The following is a 21,097-nucleotide window of genomic DNA, read 5'->3' as shown; positions in this document are numbered from 1 at the left end:
ACTTACAATGCATCCAATGGCCTACAAGGCATACAATCATTATGAGGCAGGGCATTATTAGACATTTTTTTATGCCACTATAAGGCTGATAATTTTTATTTTTTGGGGTGAACGAGTTTTTCGGACTGTGATTTTTCGGACATTTTTTCGATCCCCGCGAAGTCCGTAAAATTTGTCGGCGACTGTAGTTGCACCAAGATGTCACCTGTGTAATTGTGCACTGGGGCGCATGCAAACGATACATGACCGGGCGGCACAATACGCTTCTTGTGCAGGCTAATAAAGGTGCGCGCTGATTCTGAAGGCTCTGTATTGTACTGGTGATAAAACTACCAGCTGCTGGAGACATTTATCGATCAACAATATTGCTGGTAAGTTGAGGAACATACTTGCAGCATCAAGTTATGCAAATAATGAAGCCGCATTTCCTGAATGTAGACGGGCAAAGATGACAATCTGACAGATCCGAATGCGATACAGGTGTGTGCGAATGTCCGCGAAAAAGTAAAAAATAAAAATAAAATAAAACACACCAATGAATTCGGAACATCTGCGACAAGATCTCTTAACATGTTCAAATCAACTAAACACGAGCTATGTCGCTCTGCCATGTCCATAACTTGCATATCTCGTGTCTTCGAAAGCCTCACTCTTGCAAATGCAACTTGTTATTTAGTACATGTATATGCGCGCTTTCAAGGGACACTAAAGACAAAAATCATTTCTTTTGTATCAGCAAAGTACCCTTTTCTCCAATATCATAAAGACCACTCTTATCATGACGAGAGACGCTTGGCAAGCCAGAAGAAGCGCAATAACAAGACAGGTGGCGACGCCTCCTAAAGGTTCCCGCACCAGCTTGCTGTGTCGTCATGGATTTTGACAGCGTCCTCAAGGGCATAGGTAATTCTTTAGCGGTAAACATTGACATACATTGTGTTCTAAGGGAGCCAAAGATTGAACATGGCGAGTTTTGTGAACTTTTGCTGGGCCAACGTAGCCCAAGTACGAAAAAAATACATTGAAATCCGTGATGGCACAGTGACACAGTGGCGTTGGCGATTCGGTGTAAAATTTAATAACTGAAACTTTGACCTTCCCTTTCTCTTCTAATAATCAACCTATTATTTTGAACTTAATGACAACAAAGCTTTCAAACAATGCTTTATCAGTCTAAACTGTTTTGCTTTAGTGTCCCTTCAAAATTACCTGCCAGGGTATAACAATTGTTGTGTTTCTGTAGCAGCTATTTCTGCCATACTATGCAGAGCAACGTCTCACCCACACCAACACAGAAACACTGTATGTTCTCATACAGTGCAAAAAAAAAAAAAAGCCCTTAATATAAGAACAACGAACCTGTGCTCTTGCATAAAACAACTAAATGAAATTCCGTGGCAGTATAATGAAAAACGAAGAATGCAATGGCACTGAAGCATATGCTCCGGCACGTTATCCAACATTACAAGTCATTCAGGTGCTGGCAGCAGGCAGTTCCACGGTATGTCCTCGCTATCAATACAGTCGATGCTCATTATAATAGACCACAAAAATCTAGTGAAAAAGGTACGTTATACCCAAAGTCCATTCTATCCAAAATTAGGGCTGCGGTATGTTGTAAAATGGCGGACCTTCACATATATACCACTGTCAGACTCGAAGGCGATTGCAATAACGATGAAAATATCGAAATTGGTATAAATAACAGATAAATTAGTTTACGTGACAACTGCACAACCGTGCAGCACGGTGCCTTGCTGTCTGCTGTTTTCTGGATGCTGGTCACTGACAAATGGCAGTTCTTCTGCACTAGAGCACGTATACACACGTAGAAGATTAAAAATGGCAGTTTTCCCGCATTAAAGCATGCATACACCCTTGCACAATGGCAAGATTAATGGCCAGGGTAACACCAGGGAGTCGACTGGCCAGCTACCCACCACCTGACTGCACAGCTTGAGCACACCATCGCCGCCGGTGATAATGACATCAACTACATTTTTTCATACGAAGCAGTTGCCGGTAGAACAAACTGTCTTAAATTTATGTTGCACGACAAGCGACAACCACTGTAGCACGAATGTGAGCTGCGGTACGAGGCAAATTCAACTTGTCGCCTGCATCTGGCCCCCGCTGCACCTGCACGGCTCGACTGCCTCCCGAACTTCACTGGAGGCTGTGAATAGCAGCCCATTGTCTTTTTTGAGCGAATCGTTGAGACGAGGAATAAAGCATAATTGAAATGATGCATTTTGCAATTATCGGTAGCTGGTTTTGAAGCGCCTGGCTTCGGTGAGCAGCACTGCCAGACGCTACAGCATGTTCTTCCACCTGTGTTCAAATAAAGGCCCACGCAGTGAACGTCTTGCAGTGTCAGTGAACTGACTAGCCGCCCCAGAGAGAAGAAAATCAGTCGAGCCCTCACATCACAGTAGACGCGCTTGACCATGCCAACGCTGAGCGCCAGCACGTCGAAAGCGTGTTCGAGCACGGCCGTGACCATGGCCCGGTCCTCGAGCGAGCCGCACTGCTCCACAAAAGCGTGCAGGAACAGGTCTGTGCTCAGCTCCTGCACTGTCCTTGCCTTGTACTTGTTGTCGTTGCAGTGGTCGGCCACCGTCTGCAACTCCGAAGCACTTGACGTCACGGGAGGTCCGCAGCCTGCATTTCATTTCATTTACTTTCTCTTAAAGCCGAGCAATTACAGAGAGGTATGGATGGTATGTAAAAACAAATTGAGTGTAATAAAGTTAAGTTGAACGGTTAACAAGGACTTTCTTGAAAACATTCGCACCAACGATGGACCTAGTATAACAACAGAAGCAACGGGAAGGTGGTTCCACTCAGGGCTTGTCAGAACGAGGCGCCCATGTGTCGAGGTAGGCCGACCCAGGTGAACTCTTGCTGCGAAGGGAGCTTACGTACAGTGACCAATGTTTTTATTCCAACAACTTTAAAACCACTGCTTCGTTTCCACTACTTTGCAGCATTGGTCCGCTTGATTCAATTAAACATTTGGCACCATTGTGCGCCTTGTTTGTACAGCTTAGATGTTAACAAGTACGGGGCAAGAAAACCATTTACTCCTTTTTTTTCTTCGATTAAATGTAGTGTTTAACTGCCTGAGGTAACTTGTGAGCTACGAGAAGTGTTTTAGAGGCCACTCTGGACTAATTCCGGCCACTCCTGGGATTTTTCAATGTGCACACCAAAAGCTTGGTACACGAGGCTTTTTGCATTCCGGCCACCAACCCATCAGTTCATAAACCGTCACCGTACGAGCTATCCACAAAAAACGTCACTGCTGGCCCACAGCCAGCGCTGTTGCTATTTTCCGCAGGTTCCGCCACTACGCACCACCGAAGCACCGTATAAAAGGAGTAGCACATGCAGAACAGATGCAGACGCTGAGAAAAACTACCGCCAAAATGGGAGCTCCATGTCACCTCCAAAGCGCAATATTTCTTGCCGTGGATACCACACTGTCTCGCTCGAGACGGACACCTGAACTATTCCAAAGCGCAAGCGCGCGTAAACGATACCGTCCGGAAAGTGCAAAGGATGACCATGCGGCTGCCCCACGATATGAAGGTTACATTTCTTTGTGGCGCGCAGCTAGTACGGCTGCAGAAAGAAGGGTGAAAGGAAGAGACATGCCTCTGTTGCTAGGCGACACTTGTCTGGGCGGAGCATGCGCTCGCAAAACCCGATGCGTCGTCGCCTCCGCAGTCTCTCGTGTTTGTTCTCTCGAGCACCGTCTCAGGTTTTACGAACCCATGCACCGAAGCGTCCCCTTTCTGCGCCTTATCATCTCCTAGCCTACTATTTTGGCTGCCGTAAAGTATACGCAGAAATCTATGAACCTCCAGATTTTTTTATTATTAGTTTGTAGTACTGGGGGGTTAAGATGACACAGAAACTGAATAGTGATCGTTATTCTGAAATGTTTGGTATTCTGAATTATTTTTACGTTGAAACTAGAAGCACTCGGCAGGCGATTTTTGAAAAGTTTGTTAATGTGGTGTTCGTAGTAACGAGGTTTCACTGTACTGTGTTTTGCAAGATGGCTGTATCTGTTCAGAATGATATTCAAAATTAGCTGAAGACTGACCCCCATTGTAGCTTGGCATACAACACTGTTCTGGGGCGATATCGGAGATCTTTGTTCAAAACGCGTTCTGTTCATTTGCTGTGACGCGACATAGTGGCAGTATGCAAAATTTTTTGAGAACGAGAGGGTGAGAGCAGCCAATCGGCAAGTGGTGAACCATTCCATAGCGGCAGCCGCCATTGGAATCCAATCCAATCCACCAGACGTGCCATGCAAAGCCAGACTCGTGGTGAGCGGATGACCGCACGAATTTCCCATCTCTTGTCGCGTTCTGCTCCTAGCAGACTACGTGCTCATAATCTAAATGATTGACAGGAGCGTGTCGACATTTTCATGTCACCAAAAACAACAAACTCACATCCGGGGAGTTCACCGCTTGCCGATTGGCTGTCTCTCCCTCCTGTTACAAATTTTGCATACTGCCACTTTGTGACCGGCACTATGATAGTTGCTCTTGATCGCGATGCGCAGCTCCACGATCGCTGTGATCGTGGAACCGTCGATTGGTGTGCGGCGAGGAGGAGAGGCCAGCAAAAGGGAGGAGAGGAGGAATGCCACTAGCTAAGTTTATTCAAGGAGCTTAGGTGTGAAGGGCACCAAGTATTGCTGTGAGTGCGCGCTCGCCGCTGATAACACGCGTGCACAGCAAGGAGGAAAAGGTTGCGCAGGCGGCACGGTAGCAAAGCTCACAACAAAGAGTTCAACCAGTGCTGTGTTCTCAACCCCTAGAAAAAAGTGATGCCTAGGAAAGAACACCAAGAACTACAGCCCTGGTGCTTTCTAAGGTGCACAAAAAAGAAAGCAATACTTTGGATGCAGTTTTCTCAAAACTATATTTTATGCTCTCTGTCTTGCTCCTGGAGCTGATATCTTGACAACCACTTGGGTTATTTTCAATCTGTTCATGTCGTTATGCTGCTTGAAGAATGCTGTACCCCGTGACATGCTTGTTTTGTAGCGGTGTGCGAATATGGAGTATCACCGAATCGAATAATGAACGTTCGAATAATTCAATATATTCGAGGAGAGACCTGCACAGTGTCACATGTTGCATGCACCACGAAGCCCCTTGTGCGTGATGCCACCCAAGTGAATGTTCCACTTCGTTTTCAGGGCAAAACGAGTAACGGGCACGCCGCAGATGGGCCACGCCATCTGACGCAGTAGCGGACTTCGTCACTGTGAGCGCTCACTGACGTCGGCCCGAGGCAGGGAGCGCACACACTGTGCCCGAACGCCGCAATTCGCACAAAGGCGCCATGCCGGCTGTGGCCGCCGCTGTCGGTACAAGGTTTGACTAGTTCGACGGGACCGACTGAAATGATAACGCGATGCAGACAGAGGGAATGGCCACAAAAGCAGTGCATATTTTGTAAAGCGCAAAATCATGCGGGAAGGTCGAGCCGATTAGCGGGCGATAGGTACGCAGATCGTGTTGGATAGGCAGTGACGATCTTCACACCATTTCAATAGCCGTCAATCTAACCCGCATGCGTGACCTCAGGACCAATCACCTGATGAGCCACCCGTATAAACATACTAGCAGCAAGCGAGCATTGTGTGAACTTACCGTAACCTTGCAGATTTCAGTCTTTGAAATCACTCCGAACTTAACAACTAAACAGTGCGGATGGTGCCTGCTTTTCACTGCCGGCAAAGGCTATGCGCGGAGTGGTGATCGAGTCACGTGACGCGTGGCCCTTTCGGCTGTCCAGCAGATTGGCCTTACTACTGCCATAAAGTTGGGATAACCCTTCTGTATTTTGGAGAAAAACTGGAAAGCAAACTTTCTATTCAATAAATAAAAGATGCTACAAGCAGCCATTTTTTCCTGTGTACTGACGTCGCATTTGCATGTTGCAGACGCATCAAGAGCCGGCATAGACATGCGAGAGGTGCACTATGCCTGGGATGAACCACTGTTCTAGTACAGTGCAACAGAGTAGCTACTCACCAAGAGCGGCCGCCAGCTGCCGATGCACCACAATGTCAGCGTAGCGTCGGATGGGTGATGTGAAGTGCGTGTAGAGAGGCACATTGAGAGCGTAGTGCGCAAAGGAGAAGGGATCCTCTCGGCGCCCCGCACAGAAGTAGACTGCCATCTGTGTCACAACACACGTGTCAATGTGATAAACGAAACACGCACTACTCCTGATGCTCAACAGACACGCAAGTAATAAAACAAGAGGTGACAATAATACTGCGCAAGACTCCATCTTTTGTCACACCTGCTTCTGCCCATCTGGCTGATCATCTGGCACTTGAAGAAATCATCATCATCAGCCTATTTTTATGTTCACTGCAGAACGAAGGCCTCTCCGAGCTATCTCAAACCTCTTGCACAAGCTGACCCCATCTGATGTCTGCAAGTTTCCTAATTTCATCGCCCCACCTATTTCTCTGTCGACCTACATAAACTGCGCTTCTCTCCTTGCAATTTAAAGCAATACTGTCCCGTAATGTGATTAATCAACAACATGGTGCCAAGTAAAAAATTCTATAGCTGTCAATGTGCATAAGTTGCCTTTCTTTAACCCGAAACTTCTTTGTTGGGAATGCTGCGAGACATGGCATTACTGACCGAAAATTGCACAGTGCACATATTTTTGTGGACAAGCACTGCAAACAGGATGATGATGATTATCGTTGTGTGCCAAAGCTAGACTCTAATTAAAGGTGTACAGTTTTAAACAATTCAGTCACTAGTTGTGATGGATTGTAGATAAATGTTTAAACAGTACTGTCCCCCCCTCTAACAAAACAAGAAAAAAAAAAGGGAACTTTTAAAGCTTTTATACAAACATTAACAAAAAGAATAAAGTGCTACAAACTCAACTGAAAGAAAGTCAAGGTGGTAGGATGATGCTTTGTGCATCTTCTAGTGAGTCCTCACAATTGCTGAGTAATTGACGCTGTGTACACAATTGTGTATGCCAAGAAAGTGCCTCAACAGCAAAAGCATTGATGAAAGTAATGATATTTAAGATATGTCGCATGCATCTTGAAACGGTTCCGATTGGAATCGTGTTGCCAGTTGAAATAACAGGCTAAACATGTTTTAGTAAAGCGAGTGGGAAAGTAGACGGTTGCGTGCACTTGCTCGGTGCGTGCATGTTGTATCTGGTGGGTTTGCTCCTTTCAAGGTGTGCTGCAGCAGGCATAATGCCTGGATGAGTGCTTTTCAAGCCTGCTAGACATGAAAGAGTGGATGTTCCCGTATGTAATGTCCCTGTAGCGAGTTTTCTCAGCGAGTCCATATTCTGTAAACTTGACAAAACTCACTAAAGAATTGAAAATTCTTGATCTATTCAGCAGCTATATGCTTTTTATGATTTTGAATATGCAAGAGATGCGGTGAAATAAGTTTTTAATTAACAGAATTCATTGGCACCTCAAAGCGTTAAACATCAACTGATGACAGCCATGGTGTGTATTATTTCTTTTCTAAAAAGAATGAAAGCATCGACTTGGATCATACACACACACAAATTATTGGCTGCAAGCATTCCGAGAAAAAATGCCCATCCTTTCACCACTGCTCATGAAACACATCCCACTGAACACCCCATCAAACATGGCAGTGCCTTTAGCAAATTAGTCGTGTGCAGCAACACACTGCAGTGAAATGGGAGACCTGCATTAGGCAAGCAAATGTTTGTGTTGACCTAAGGCTCCATGTTAATGATTTCTTCCTTGACACCACTGGACACACAGTTGATGACCAATTTTTTAGACATGCTCGATAATTCAAACGTTTTTGCGGCACCGCCACGTACCCCATTGAGCCAATTAAAAGAATGTCTGAAATTTTGCACACTGAAACCCTTGACCGTCCAATCTTTCAGACTTTTTGCCGTGACTGCAGGTTCGAAACGACATCAATCAAAGCCACCACCGCCACCATTTTAAATATCTCACAGTCTAGAACGAGCACTTTCACATGCCGATCCACTGGCAGCCATAGCCACCCCCGCAGCAATTTCAATTTCATTGAAAGATTCGCCACTGTCAGCATGGGCACCAACTCCACCACTGTGATCCTCGCCGATGGCTTCGAAGTGCAGAAAGCGCGACAACGGTCCAATTGTTGTATAATGGTGATTACAAAAAGTCAGGTTTGCCGTAATCCAGTTATGTTATGCGGTGAAGCCGACCAAAAGTGGGAAGGGGCCACAGCCACGAGACACAATATGTACACCCGTTAGCCAAAGTATACGGCCCACAGGGTCGCTGAAAAAACTGAATTTCTTCGTAATTAACATACATAAACTGAAATTGTTGAGTACACTGGAAAATTCGCAATGCCAAGTTGAAACAGCAGTCCACAATTTCAAGTTGCATGCACAGACAGTTGAAAAAAATCGGCTTTATCGTGCAATCCCTGGTTCGTATACTTTTGCTCACGGGTGTACAGTGAAACCTCGTCAATACATACCCACTTAAAATGTACTAAAGCTTAAAACATAGTTGTGATGAATCCCCGACCCAGTCTCCATTGAGCCTAATGTATTGGATGACTGCTTACGCGATACTGGCTCGTGGTATGACTACCAGTTAGTGTGTATCGCAATTGCTTTTTGTTGCGTAAAGTTAAGCTGTGCCGCTTCAACTCGCGGTGTGGCCAAGGCCATGCTGTGTTTCAAAAGGTCTTCTGCCTTTTTCAGAAAGTACAGAGTCCAGTCAACCAATGATTCCCGCTTCCGGGCGAGTGCGGCGATGCTTATACAGATAAGCCCGACTGGAGTGGCTTTTCAAGAGCTAATGCTGGGCTCACCTTCATGGGCTTGGAGAGCAGGTGCGTGAGCACGTTGAGTTTGGCATGCGACAGCTCGTCGTCTGCGCCCACCAGAGCATTCAGGGAGGCCTGCAACAGCACATGAGGCAGGGCATCTTTCACGTGACAAGTTGGCTAGAGCGAGTGGCACACACTGGATTGCCTTTGCACGACAGCATATAATCAGCCGACATGACAGCACAAGTACCACATTTCAAGCATGCAGAAGGTCAGCGAGCATAACTTCGCTGAAGGAGACAAGAAACCAATGAGTGGCAGAGTACACTGGGGTTGTATGTATGACTGCATCATGAAAACCAGTGCACAAACAAACCTCAGCATACATCTCGAGATCTTTGATGTATTCCCAATTAAACTTAGTTGTGAGTCCAGCGAAGTGTCCTCCCCTTTTATTTGAACCAGTATGCTCTTAGTTTGCTGGTTTGCATAACGCAGTGAGTGGCACTGCCAACAATGATAGCAAGTGATTGCGTGAGACTACTGAGACAGGGAAGTTCGCGGTAAGTGCCAAGATTGGTACACTGTACAGGCCAATTTAAAGGAGCACTACAATGACATTTCGATTTTTAATTTTTTTTTTGCTCTAGATAAAGGTCCTTGATCTTGAAACCCTAGAAAAATACTGGCATATGTCAGAGCCTTTGCTATACAGTAGACTTCTGTAAATTTGACTCCGATTATTTCGATATATATTGGTTAATACGATCCTGACCAAAGCACCCGAAATATGATTTGCTGGATAATTCGAACTTGGCTGGTCATCAGGCACGTGACCTATGGTGACTGCAGTGGTGACTCCAACAGTCTGTCTTGGCGGAGCTTAAGGTACAATACATGCGTAGAACAAACGCCATCTTCCGTCGAAAATGCCTATTTTCGGGCTGCCCCAGGAAGAGTTCAGTAGTTCACAATGAATTATTACAGTGCCCTACTTATTCGTGTAAAGAAACCACTAGTATAATGAACCCACCCCCACTTTTGTTCTAGAAAATTGAAGTTTTACTTTTTTTTGCCTTCCATAAAAAATGCACAACCAACCTTCAATGCATGTGTTCAGCAAGTTTGCTTTAACTCGACACAATAGGCCGGCGCCATCAGCTCTTGCCATTTGGACGCCCATCTTGCCATTTGGAGGCTCGGTTTGGCTCACTCGGTTGTCCATGTTGCTACTATATTATAGGCACATTCTCTCTGGAACAGCTAACCTGCAATGCATGTCTACACGATATGGCCCGATAGCAACCTATCGTTTCATTTCTGCTGGCTTTGCATGGCTATTACACACCTGCTAACATATTTTGCAAAACTAGTTTGCTACTGAAATTTCGAGTTCCAGAGCAACCACCTCAGCTGCAGGAGGTTGTGGGCTCGATTTCCATCGCTGCCAGTCACCCACTGATTCAAATGGGTTCAAAGTATACCCTGGCCTGGCGTTTGGCTTCCTCCAGGGTAGGTACGAAAAGAGCCTGCGCCCTCAATTCCCGTCAAAACCCTCGTAAGCATAAAAAAGCAGCTTTGGGCCGCTCCCACGGTATATCGATACTGAGATGCACTGTCGATATCAACACATCAAACAATTTTCTTCAAAGCAGCATTGGGGCACACACTTCTCATTTCTCGGAGGACGCAAGAACAGCATGAATTTGAAACAGTCAACCACCTGTAGAGTGCCAGCCGAGGTGGTGTCGAGTTTCACACCGTGGGCCGAGCAAAGTGCCTCGACCTCTATCAGCTGGGCATCGTCGGGCGGTGGGTGCGAACGCAGGAAGGCCTCCTCGGGAAACGCCTTGTACAGCCGGTGGGCCACGGCCATGTTGGCCAACAGCATGAGCTCCTCAATTAGCCTGCAAGGCAGGTGCAGATATAAGAAAGACAACCTGCCACCTTCACTCCGATCTTCATAGCCAGTGCACTCCTTATAAAAGCAGCAAAAAAAAAAAAAAAAAACGAACACTATTTTAATCCCCCACAGTCATATGTTGTATCACCACGACCACATCCACCGTAAAACAAATGCCTGTACTGGTGCAAGACGAATTCCTCCAGTTACTCCTGCCTGCACCAGTCCATACCTCGCACTGCTGACCTGAAGCGGCACAAGGCATTGATGACAGATGCAAACACTTCCTAGTTGCACAAGCTCAAATGTTCCCCTTCCCTTTTGGAGAAAAGCATGTGAATGCCTCGAGTGAATTGGGAAAAGCCGAGGTACAGCAGCATGAAAGGAAGAAGCAGCATTCATTCAGTTCTTTAAATAAAAAATGGCTCATAGCAACCGCAGCTTGTATTCTTTTTTGAAACAATATCTATTTCATTTTTTATTTTTCTTATCTGTCGTGCTGAGTGGCTGATCCAGGCAATAACAGCAATGCTGCAGCATCCAAGTCAATGAACTCCAGAAAGAATGGAAAATGAAATGGATCGTTACAGAATGCAGCCTTAGCTCCATCACCTTCACTTTTCGAGTCTTATTGCAGTATGTCTGAATACAGTGAACTAATGATAAAACTACTGCGTTTCACTGAATTATCGCATTCACTATAACTAAGCGGGTTCTACTGCACATGTTAGTCCTCAGACCCACCCTTAGACTTTACCAGAATATCCCGAGTAATTAATTGCAAGTAATCTGCAGTATTGCTGAACAGGACAATGTTACCTGGAAACTGTAAGTTGTCAGATATTCCCCACTGCTCGTAAGTGGTGTGTGAATAAAATACTCGAATGTGCTACAAATGTGAAATGAACAGTGGACACTGAAATAAATAAATATCTACAGTTCAGTTTTTTTAATATTTGGTATATTCGGTGAAATACCCGGCCTTGGTCAGTGCCTCGACGCACACAGCCTTTCCACGGTGCACGGTCTCTATCAAAACAGAGATTGTCCAGGTAGACAGGACCAATAAAGCCAATTCCCATGTGCAACGGGGACAGAGGGAATGGTGAGAAAAGCAGCATGTATGGGAACTGCGAAAGCATGTCTGAATAGTGGGCTCATTAGTCACCAAAAAGTATGCAGATTGTACAGAATATGTATGTGTGTTCCCACATGTTAATTCACACATTCACACACTCAGTTAGGAGCTTTCGTGTACCTGTGAGATTCAGCACACAACCTGTTGTGTGCCTGTTGTGTGCCAGTAACCTGTTGTTACTATAAAAAATAGAATACAAAAACGAAATCGACTAGGAAAGCAAAAAAACTTGGCTTTTGCAAGAACTTTGTCAGAGAGCACACATAGGGAATGCATTGCAAAATAAAAGTTAACCGTGAAACTTCTACAGTTAAACCTGCTTATAACGAGCCTCCATATAACGAATTCCTGGATATAACGAAGTTTTTCGAATCCCCGCCGTTACTCCATAGAAGCACATGTATTTGAGACCTCTACGTAACGAAGTGGCAGCGGGAGACCCCCTCGATATAACGAATTTTCCCCTCCGACCACCTAGAGATTTCGCCCCAAATTTTGTAATTCTTGCGCGAGCAGCAACCGGAAGCACCTTCTCCGCCGCGATAAAATGCGAAGCGAGCGCACGTGTGCGTGCGGGCGTGCGTGTGCGAGGCGGCCCTGCATGCCTCGACCCGGCGATCTTGCCGCCGCCGGCGTGACCTTTCCCCCTTCCTTCATTCGAATCTGATCCTGCCGCTTGCTGCAGCTGGCCTAGCCCGCCAAGCCGGCACTCTCTCCTTTTCCAGCGGTTGTTGCCGACGCGCTGGTACACGCTGTGGCACATCAGACTCAATGAGCGCGTACACGCGCTCTCAAACGCTGGCGGCGTGTGGAAGCGCCGCTGGAGAAGCGAGCGAAGTGACCTTCGTGCTGTTGTCTATCACTTCAACGCAAACTGAGCGCCGAGAACGCACAGCACGCAGAAAGCTACGAGCCGCCGACGCACCTACACTGCTAGTCTCTGCCCCAACGCAGATCGCTTTCAAGATACGGCCTGCGCGACCGCGCGCCGCCCCGCTATCCCTCCCCCCTCGCCGGTGCCTTGAGCGCAACGGAAGAAAGCGCGCTTCCTCCCCGCTTTTCTTGCGCGCGCGAGATTTAGACGCGGTCGTCGGCTCCCCTCGCACGTTTTCACTCGCACATACAGCATACGGCGCGCGGCGACTTTAGGGTACGGACGCGCCAGCGGCAAAAACACGCAGCAAAAACGCGCGGCAACGCATCATGCCGCGCGCGGCAAAAGCGGCAGGAATCGGGTGTCTTGCGGCGTGCCGCGCGAAATGGGTTCTGCGGCAAATGCCGCGTGCCGCGATATGAAGAACCAATCAAGAGCGACGAGGGTGACGTCACGGAGCCATCACAACCAGAACGCCGCCGGTCCGCGCCGGGTTTTCAATCGACGACCGTCGTCTCGCATGAAACAACGAGCGCTCGCGGTGTTGCTCGCCCGTTCGAAGAGCGCGGGAGATCTTATCACGCTGCCGCGTGGCGAGACGCGCGTGCCACGGTAGGATCGCGGCAAGGCGCTGACGCGCGGCAACTTGCCGCTTGCTGCATGATGCGCGTTTTTTTTTTGCCGCTAGCGTGGCCGTACCCTTATATACGGAATATCTATGAGCCAAAACCAATTTTAGGGCCACAACGCGTCATGGACACCATCTTTACATAGCAAATACGGATCTCAAGGGCCATACTTTTGCTGGCGGAATCCGAAAATACGTCATAGTTGTCGCCCCCGGCACTTTGGGAGGCCGATGCCATCGTCAAGCCACCAAGCCAAGCGACATGAAAAGTCAAAATGGCCGCTCGGGCTGACGCGGGGTGGCAGTTCGCAACGTATGATGCGGGAACGGTCCCACAGTTGCGACACAACAGCGGGGTTACCAATGCATTCAGTTCTAAGGGAGCTGTGTCGGGACCGGTCGAAAACGACGTAACAGCCGCGAAAACGCAGCCCCCGGGAACGTAACAGCGAGGTTCTACTGTAACACTATACGACGCTACGACGCCATCGTGACGCTCACTCTTCGTTTCCGATGCCTCGCGCTTGTGCGAAACGACACGCCTCCACGCACCGGTATCTGGTGTGACATTCCGAGGATGAGTGCTTCGACGAAAACGGAAAACGGGTGCGCGTTACAATTGAGGGCGCATTAGAATCGAGTAAATACGGTAAATGTTTATTTTTTCGAATTTTTGTGCCGAACCTGCATATAACGAAATCCTCTTTATAACGAAGTTTTTGGGGAATTTGTCAATTTCGTTATATCCAGGTTTAACTGTATTAGCCTACTTTGGCAAGCATTGATCGAGGCTTAGAACCGCATTGCAAACAGCACAAAGTGTGCTCCATGCATCGATCATCGACAGCGGCACTGCCATGGAGCAGTATTCTGTTGATTGCTTTCGGAGATATGATCACTTTTATGAGATTTCGTGTCACTCGCCACTGGATGCAGAGCAACGGCGTTACTCTAGTGCACGTTGTTGCCTGTAGACGCTGACACATCTGGTACCGAGTGTGAAAGTGATCGTATCTCGTATCCCCGAAAGCAATCGCACGTTATTGTGACCCCTTTGTGCAAATTTACGTCCGGCGACACCGAATCCGCATACGATGCCTATTGAGTGGTACCGAAACTAAGCGGATTCTATGGAGCCCTCCACTACGGCGTGCCTCATAATCAGAACTGGTTTTGGCACGTAAAACCCCAGAAAGAAGAAAGAAGAAGTACTGCACATGTTAGTCCTCAGACCCACCCTTAGACTTTACCAGAATGTCCCGAGTAATTGCAAGTAATCTGCAGTATTGCTGAACAGGACAATGTTACCTGGAAACTGCAAGTTGTCAGACATTGCCCACTGGTCATAAGTGGTGAATATGCGTCTCTTGCTTCCTTGCAGCAAGAGACGCATGTTCCTGGATGGTTGCTCAATCACGGCAGGATGCGTGGCTGCCATTTCGAGCGCCATAAACATGGCCATGTTGGTGAGATGCAGATTTTTGTTTTTGCCCTGTTTCGCAGATTATGCACTGTGCTAGGTATGCAGAAACTGTTGTGACATGTCATGTGGCCAATGCGTGTGGCTGTTCTGTTTGAAACGGTCGATCAACAAGATGGCGTCCATGACCTTTTCCTGGCACACAAGATCACTTCAGGCGCTTGGGTCGTTTCTGTAAAAAAGAATGACGGTATCTATGCAAGCGTAATGTAGTGGTATTTTACGCAATTTAAGTGCGGAGCAATATTTGAGCACGTTTTGGAGTCTGCTATCCTTGGGCGAGTAGGTGATATGCTGGGTACCGTTCCGGCTAATTTCGTTGATGCAGGATTGCACTTCAGCGACATTTCTTTGTTGAGAGATACGAAATGCATTGAATCCTATGGTCATTTGCCGGGGGATACGAAAATATTGTGTTGTCGGGCGAATTTTGTTATCGCGGTTTTCGCCTGTATGGGTAAATGTGGAATATAGGTCGACTCCTTGCTTTGAGGTGAACAAAATAAAAAATAAAATTATTTAACACAGTTAACTGCAGAACATACTTTATTTTATCAATATTGTTGTGAGAGACATAAACGCACATGAGCTGCCAGAGTTCTCTTTAAGGGATGGCTGCTAGTCACTTGCGACATAATCGGTGATGTCCAAGGCATCTGTTATGCAGGACTCGCTATGTGTGCCTAAGGTGCACCACTCACTGGGCACTCGAGGTGCACACTGGCAATCACTGCAGCTGACTGTAAGCATCGTCATGTGAATGCATCATTCGTTTCAATGGTCTAGCTTCCATCGATTGCAGCTACATAAGACAACGGGGCACTTTTCCATAAAATTTCTTGGAAAAAACTCAACCAATGTTTTGTTTTTTTGATATGTGTGCCTGCAGTAAGTGCTGGCTGGGTGTTTGTAGACTCAAACGTCCCTTCAAGCCTTCAACGGCCATCAGACTAACCCGTGCGCGTGATCTCTGGACAGATCACTATACATATCACCAGCAGCAAGATATATCAGTATATAACCACTTATACCACTTATAACATAACTGTAACGTATGAGACACGCGGAACCATATCCGAAGTCTTCGTGACAAAGTGCACTTCATCAAAGTGCTTGCCAGGCACTCCCATTGAATGATCGTTCGTTGACTGACTGGTGCCTGTGCACTGCGCTTTGTCAACAGTGCACGTAGTGAACCGAGCTCCAACAGCACTTTCGCCTTGCACCTCGCTAGTGTGCTTCGCGGGACTTCGGCAAAATGGAAATTTGAACGTGGCAAATGCGACCGGCAGTCGTAGGCAGTGCTTTGCTCCGAGTTACATCACGCGAAGCACAGGGAATGGCATACAAACAGTCTGTGTCACTGGGGCGCTTGGGGACGTCAGCAGAACGGAACTTGTTGGCACGTCACAAATGCTGTCGGCACTCATAGGCAGTACTTTGTCTGGAGTTCCGTCACGCGGAGCACAGGGCACAGGATTCGGACCGTCCATTTCAAGGGGGTCACGCACAACAATGTCACTGTCATAAGTGGCTGTAGATAGCTTTTTTTTTTTTTTACTTATTCGAGGGTTTGGACACTTCCGTTTTTGGCTGGGGAAACGAACTGTCGTATACTTTTGTTTGAACGATTGTCGTTGATTCATGATCATGTTAGAACAACCAAAACCATGTAACGAGAAAAGCAACACGCTGCACCGAGACATTGATAGACAATACGGTGCTCGCACGTGGAATCATACAACAAAGGAATGGGGGTTGCTAAGGTGACCGTGCCCTCGACCAGTGGCGACGTGCGCTAGGCGCGGCAAGACAAGGGCGTCAGCTCGGAGGCCGCCACAATAGAAGGGGGGTCCTCAACTGTTTCCTTTGTTCTGTGTTTGTTTAAGGGTGGAGCTAGCGTGAGACAAAAAAAGAAAGATGCAGATTTTGAATGATACCAAGATCGTGGCACTAAATAGCGGGAAAGATGGCTCCGTGAACTTTGGCGTTACTGCGCAATTTTGAGCTCTCTTGCTGTCTGCACTGACAAAATGACTTTTTTGGGGTACTTATAGTGCGTTTTTAGCCATATTGTTCTGATACAGTGTTGATTAGGCATTAAAGATGCCAAAACACGTGGTTTCCAAAAATCTATTTGCTTTGCAATTTTCGGGATCTGATCCCCTCGTCCCTCCTTAATAGCGCTGGAGAGACTGTCCCTTCTTGCCTGACAGCCTTGTTCACCAGTGTTTACCACTATTTTTTTTATTTTCTTGCGAGGAATTACAATGCCTGTGGAATCCCTTTAATCTGCTTCCTTCATGCCTTGACTGAGCTAGTGCCTCCACAAATGCTGGTGTATCTTTAAAATCAGCCTTGGCGAAACAACACGTGGTTAAATACCCAGTGCACATATTCAAGGCCATTCTACACAACTTTCTGTATGGCCCATCTGTAATGAATGCTCAAACTCTCCTTTCATTGCTTAGAAACTGCCGATACTACCGTCTTTGTGCGTCAGCCTGTCACGTGTTCAGTCCTGGCTGCTGATGTGCAAGGCTTCTGTGGTGAATGCCTTGCAGTGCAACCACAAGTTACCTTATCATACGTGCTCAAAACTTCTCACACGAAACACACGACAGACAGTAAACACTGTAAAGCAGTTACAATCCATAGAACCAAGGAGCAGAATTCTAATGCGAACTACGCTATGCTCACTCTGAACTGTAATGACTACACAGTGTGAATAATTCAATAAATTGCTGCCCACAGCTGGTCCCCCCCCTCTCGATCGACTCACCGGTGGCTCTCAGTGTGCTCGTAGACAGAGAAGCCGTAGGGCTGGAAGTTTTCGCCAAGCGAGAAGACCACCTTGACTTGGTCTAGCCGCAGGGCTCCCCCACTGAAGCGACGCTTGCGCATGGATTCCGTCATGCCACGCAGAACTCGCAGGCACTCGGCCATCTCTGCGATTGTGTGCTTGCCGAACACATCTGGCAGCTCGCCTGGGGCCCGTTCCCGGTCAGGGTCGTCCAGTAGGTCCTGAAAGAGGAAGTTGGCATCCATTCGTTTAATTTAATTTCATTACTTTCAAACCAAAGGCATTACAGAAAGGAGCCGGTTTTAACAAAATATATACATGAGTTGACATCGCTACAAAATAAATTATGCAATGCTGCCTCAAAGTATGCGTTATCCTGGATGGTAGCGACCGAAGCAGGAAGGCAGACTTGTTCTCAGAATAAAGTAGTCATGAAATACAGTAGACTTCCGTTAATTCAGCTCTGGTTAATTTGATTCCGACCAAAGTACCTGGCCAGCGGCCATACATTTCCATGGGACCATACCTACGTTATTTCAATCTCAAGATTGACTGGTAAGCTTCGCTGCAATACAGCCATGTTATTTTGCGAAGCATACGCAAATTATTGCAGTAAAGCATACCAAGAATGGAAAGGGGCCACTGTCTAAGGACAAAATACGCGTTTCTTGATTATACAAGCACGCACGCAAGCAAACTACAAACTTGATCGTGTATTCCTTGTCCACCGCTAGTTGGTAGCATAATATTGGGGCTGTCACTTTGTATTGTCTGCTATTCCTTTTATGAATTTCCCTTATTGTATTTTGCAGAAAACACCGGTGTTATACTACATAATCTGTGCAGTTCTGGGTGCTTTGCAAAGGGAGATTTTAGGCATCTTGTAACAATGGCTAAAAGACTTGCTGCAAGAATTCTGGCTGTTTACCATCCCCAAAAATGAGGTCAGTCAATGCAGCATGCTATTCTGTTGATGAAATGTCTTTGATTCAAGTTACAGATCACGTTTTAAGTATTCTAACTTCATCTACAGTACAATAAAACATTTTTCCAAGTACAGTAAAAGCTTGTTAATTCGAAGTTCACAGGGACGCTTAACGAGTTCGAATTAAACCGAATTCGAACTAGCGAAAGTCATTTAAAAACAGTGTGATGGCCGCCCCTGTGTATGTGCCGACTGAAGAGGAAAATGAAGTATCATGCCGTGATCGCGAGTGAGCCCCGTGCTACGAAAAGCCCTTGCAGTGCCTACCTTTACGTAACGTTCTTGCAACGTTATTGACGACAATAAACCTCATCGCATTTGGTGGAGGTTGCCGAGATCCTTCGCCTCGGGTTGCTAGAAAGCACGTTATTTACTGACAAAACTAATCTGTGATCATTTTCTGCTTTTTTTTTTGTTGAAAGCGATGGCCATCAGTTTGTCTTCGAAAGCGCGAATGTGACACATAGCTTCATCTTCACCCTCCTTGAAGTTGAAAAATAGGCGCCCAACACCAAGCGCCTCCATTGCAGTTGCCAACGAATTTTTCGGACTTGATGGATATTTGGGACTTCATATATGCACCGTCAGGGTTCCCATAGACCTAATGCAATTTTGCGACCGATTTTTTGGACAAATTTAGGCCCCGAAGTTCATTACTCCGGAATAAATCACTCATTCCGAGCCCCGGTACCCCATTGTGGAGGCTGCCATGTTGGATTTTCCGCTGGCTTGGCTTCCAGTGGCCCGCTCTATGGCCTCCAACATTGGGAATGAACACGATATCCTCTAGTCTCGGAGGCCATGCCTGCTCTTCCTTGGCTGACAAAACTCTCTAGGGGACGGCACTTTTTCTGTTTTATATTTTCGGTCAGCACTATCGTCATAACCACTTATTGCGGGTTCTTTTTTTTTTTTCACTGCGTGGGGTGATTAACTAGCTTTTACTGTAAATGCCACGTGTTCCATGATGACAACATGGCTGTACATTATGGAGAAATGTTTACACTTAAACTTGTGGATAAGGATGCCACAGTGACATAGCTACTTACGAGGAAGTGCATCAGGAGGTGCCCAGTTTCATAAGCATAAACAGTCGAACACAAGCAATTAACATATCTACAGTGCCTCGCTCTATTGCACATGGGAATGATCTTCTGCAGCACATGGCATTTACATAGAACAGTAAGACATTTCACAGTAACTTGCATGCGCTGCACTTCCAATATTGCCTAATGACATTTCGCAGTGTTTATCTTTGCTTTTAACCTTTGTATGCACATTCGCTATCACTTTATTTTGTGTTGAACTTCTTGCCCCGTATAAAATGTTATCCCCCTTACTCAATGCCCTTCAATGGGCCTGTAAGGAATTGTAAACAAACAAACAAACAAACAAATAAATAAATAAATAAATAAAATAAATAAATAAATGCAGCACAGAAAAAGTGCAGAGCTTCATCCCTTCAGTTACATCTAAGGCTTCACCTGTGCGTGCTCGTAGCTCAGCTTGCAGCACGACCGGATGATGGAGCGGCCAAACCACTCGCTCAGCACCCGACCGTCGGACGTCAGGGTCCACACCACGGACACGGTCAGCTTGTCCTCGCCGGGGTGCAGGCTGCACAGGTTGTCACACAGCAGTCGGGGCAGCATCGGAATCACCTGAGAAAACACGCACGCACAAAAAGGAGTTGAATAGTGAAGTATGGGAACTATGGCATTCATGGACAGCAGTGTAGTGCTATTCGTTAAAGTACATCGTTACAAAGAGAACAGGGGTCATATTTACGAGCCACGTCGAACGGCACAATGCTACAGCAAGGATAAGATCAGGGCACTGCACAGCCCAAACGGTCATGTTGTCATAGTCCAAGCGATGACCATCACTTAGTGCATTGCGAACCACAACACCCCATAAAATTACGCTGAACGTTTCCCATAAGTTGTTCTTAAAAAAAAAGTACTACAGTTAAACCTCGATATAAGAATATCCTCAATTCAACAAAATACTATAACTTCTTACAACATTATGCCCATAGAACATCATGAATCTCAGTCGAACCCATTTATAATGATCCCAGATATAATGAAACCACATTGTTGCGCATTTACAATTTTCCTACCCTGCCTATTGAAACTGCTTCCAAGTATAATGAATGTATTTTAGAGCACCATACTGTTACAACAAACGGCTCGAACTCAATCACGATAAAGAGAGGGCACATGTGAAGTACCAAAGCATGGAAGCGCACGTCCTACTTAGGTCCAAATACAATTGTCATACGGCTTTCACTATGAATGAGCGACTGCTGCGCGCGAATTTCGGAAGCCATGAAGGTTGTGTGCTTTCAAGGCATGCCTCCAGGGAGGATGTACACAGCATGAACAGAATGGCACGGGGCGTGCACTGTCGCGTGCGCCGGTGCGATATCGGATGCCATGAC

At 46.6% G+C, this 21,097-nt stretch overlaps 1 protein-coding gene across 1 annotated transcript in view; it reads right to left on the bottom strand.

Annotated features, from left to right (window-relative positions):
• Nucleotides 1–2,105: 2,105 nt before the first annotated feature.
• LOC119443719 (DIS3-like exonuclease 2) overlaps nt 2,106–21,097 on the bottom strand; it is a 114,537-nt gene continuing 95,545 nt past the window's right edge. Inside the window, exons 19-25 of the mRNA XM_037708429.2 lie at nt 20,139–20,315; nt 17,649–17,890; nt 10,567–10,750; nt 8,886–8,975; nt 6,066–6,213; nt 2,332–2,661; nt 2,106–2,176 (exon numbers count right to left, since the gene is read on the bottom strand). Of these exons, the coding sequence (XP_037564357.1) occupies nt 2,106–2,176; nt 2,332–2,661; nt 6,066–6,213; nt 8,886–8,975; nt 10,567–10,750; nt 17,649–17,890; nt 20,139–20,315 (1,242 nt within the window). The remainder of the gene's footprint in view (nt 2,177–2,331; nt 2,662–6,065; nt 6,214–8,885; nt 8,976–10,566; nt 10,751–17,648; nt 17,891–20,138; nt 20,316–21,097) is intronic.

This window comes from Dermacentor silvarum, chromosome 3 (assembly GCF_013339745.2).
Source record: "Dermacentor silvarum isolate Dsil-2018 chromosome 3, BIME_Dsil_1.4, whole genome shotgun sequence".
Taxonomy (NCBI): Eukaryota; Metazoa; Arthropoda; class Arachnida; order Ixodida; family Ixodidae; genus Dermacentor; species Dermacentor silvarum.
The sequence above is the reverse complement of the archived record's forward strand: the minus strand, read 5'-3'. Positions and strand labels throughout refer to the sequence as shown.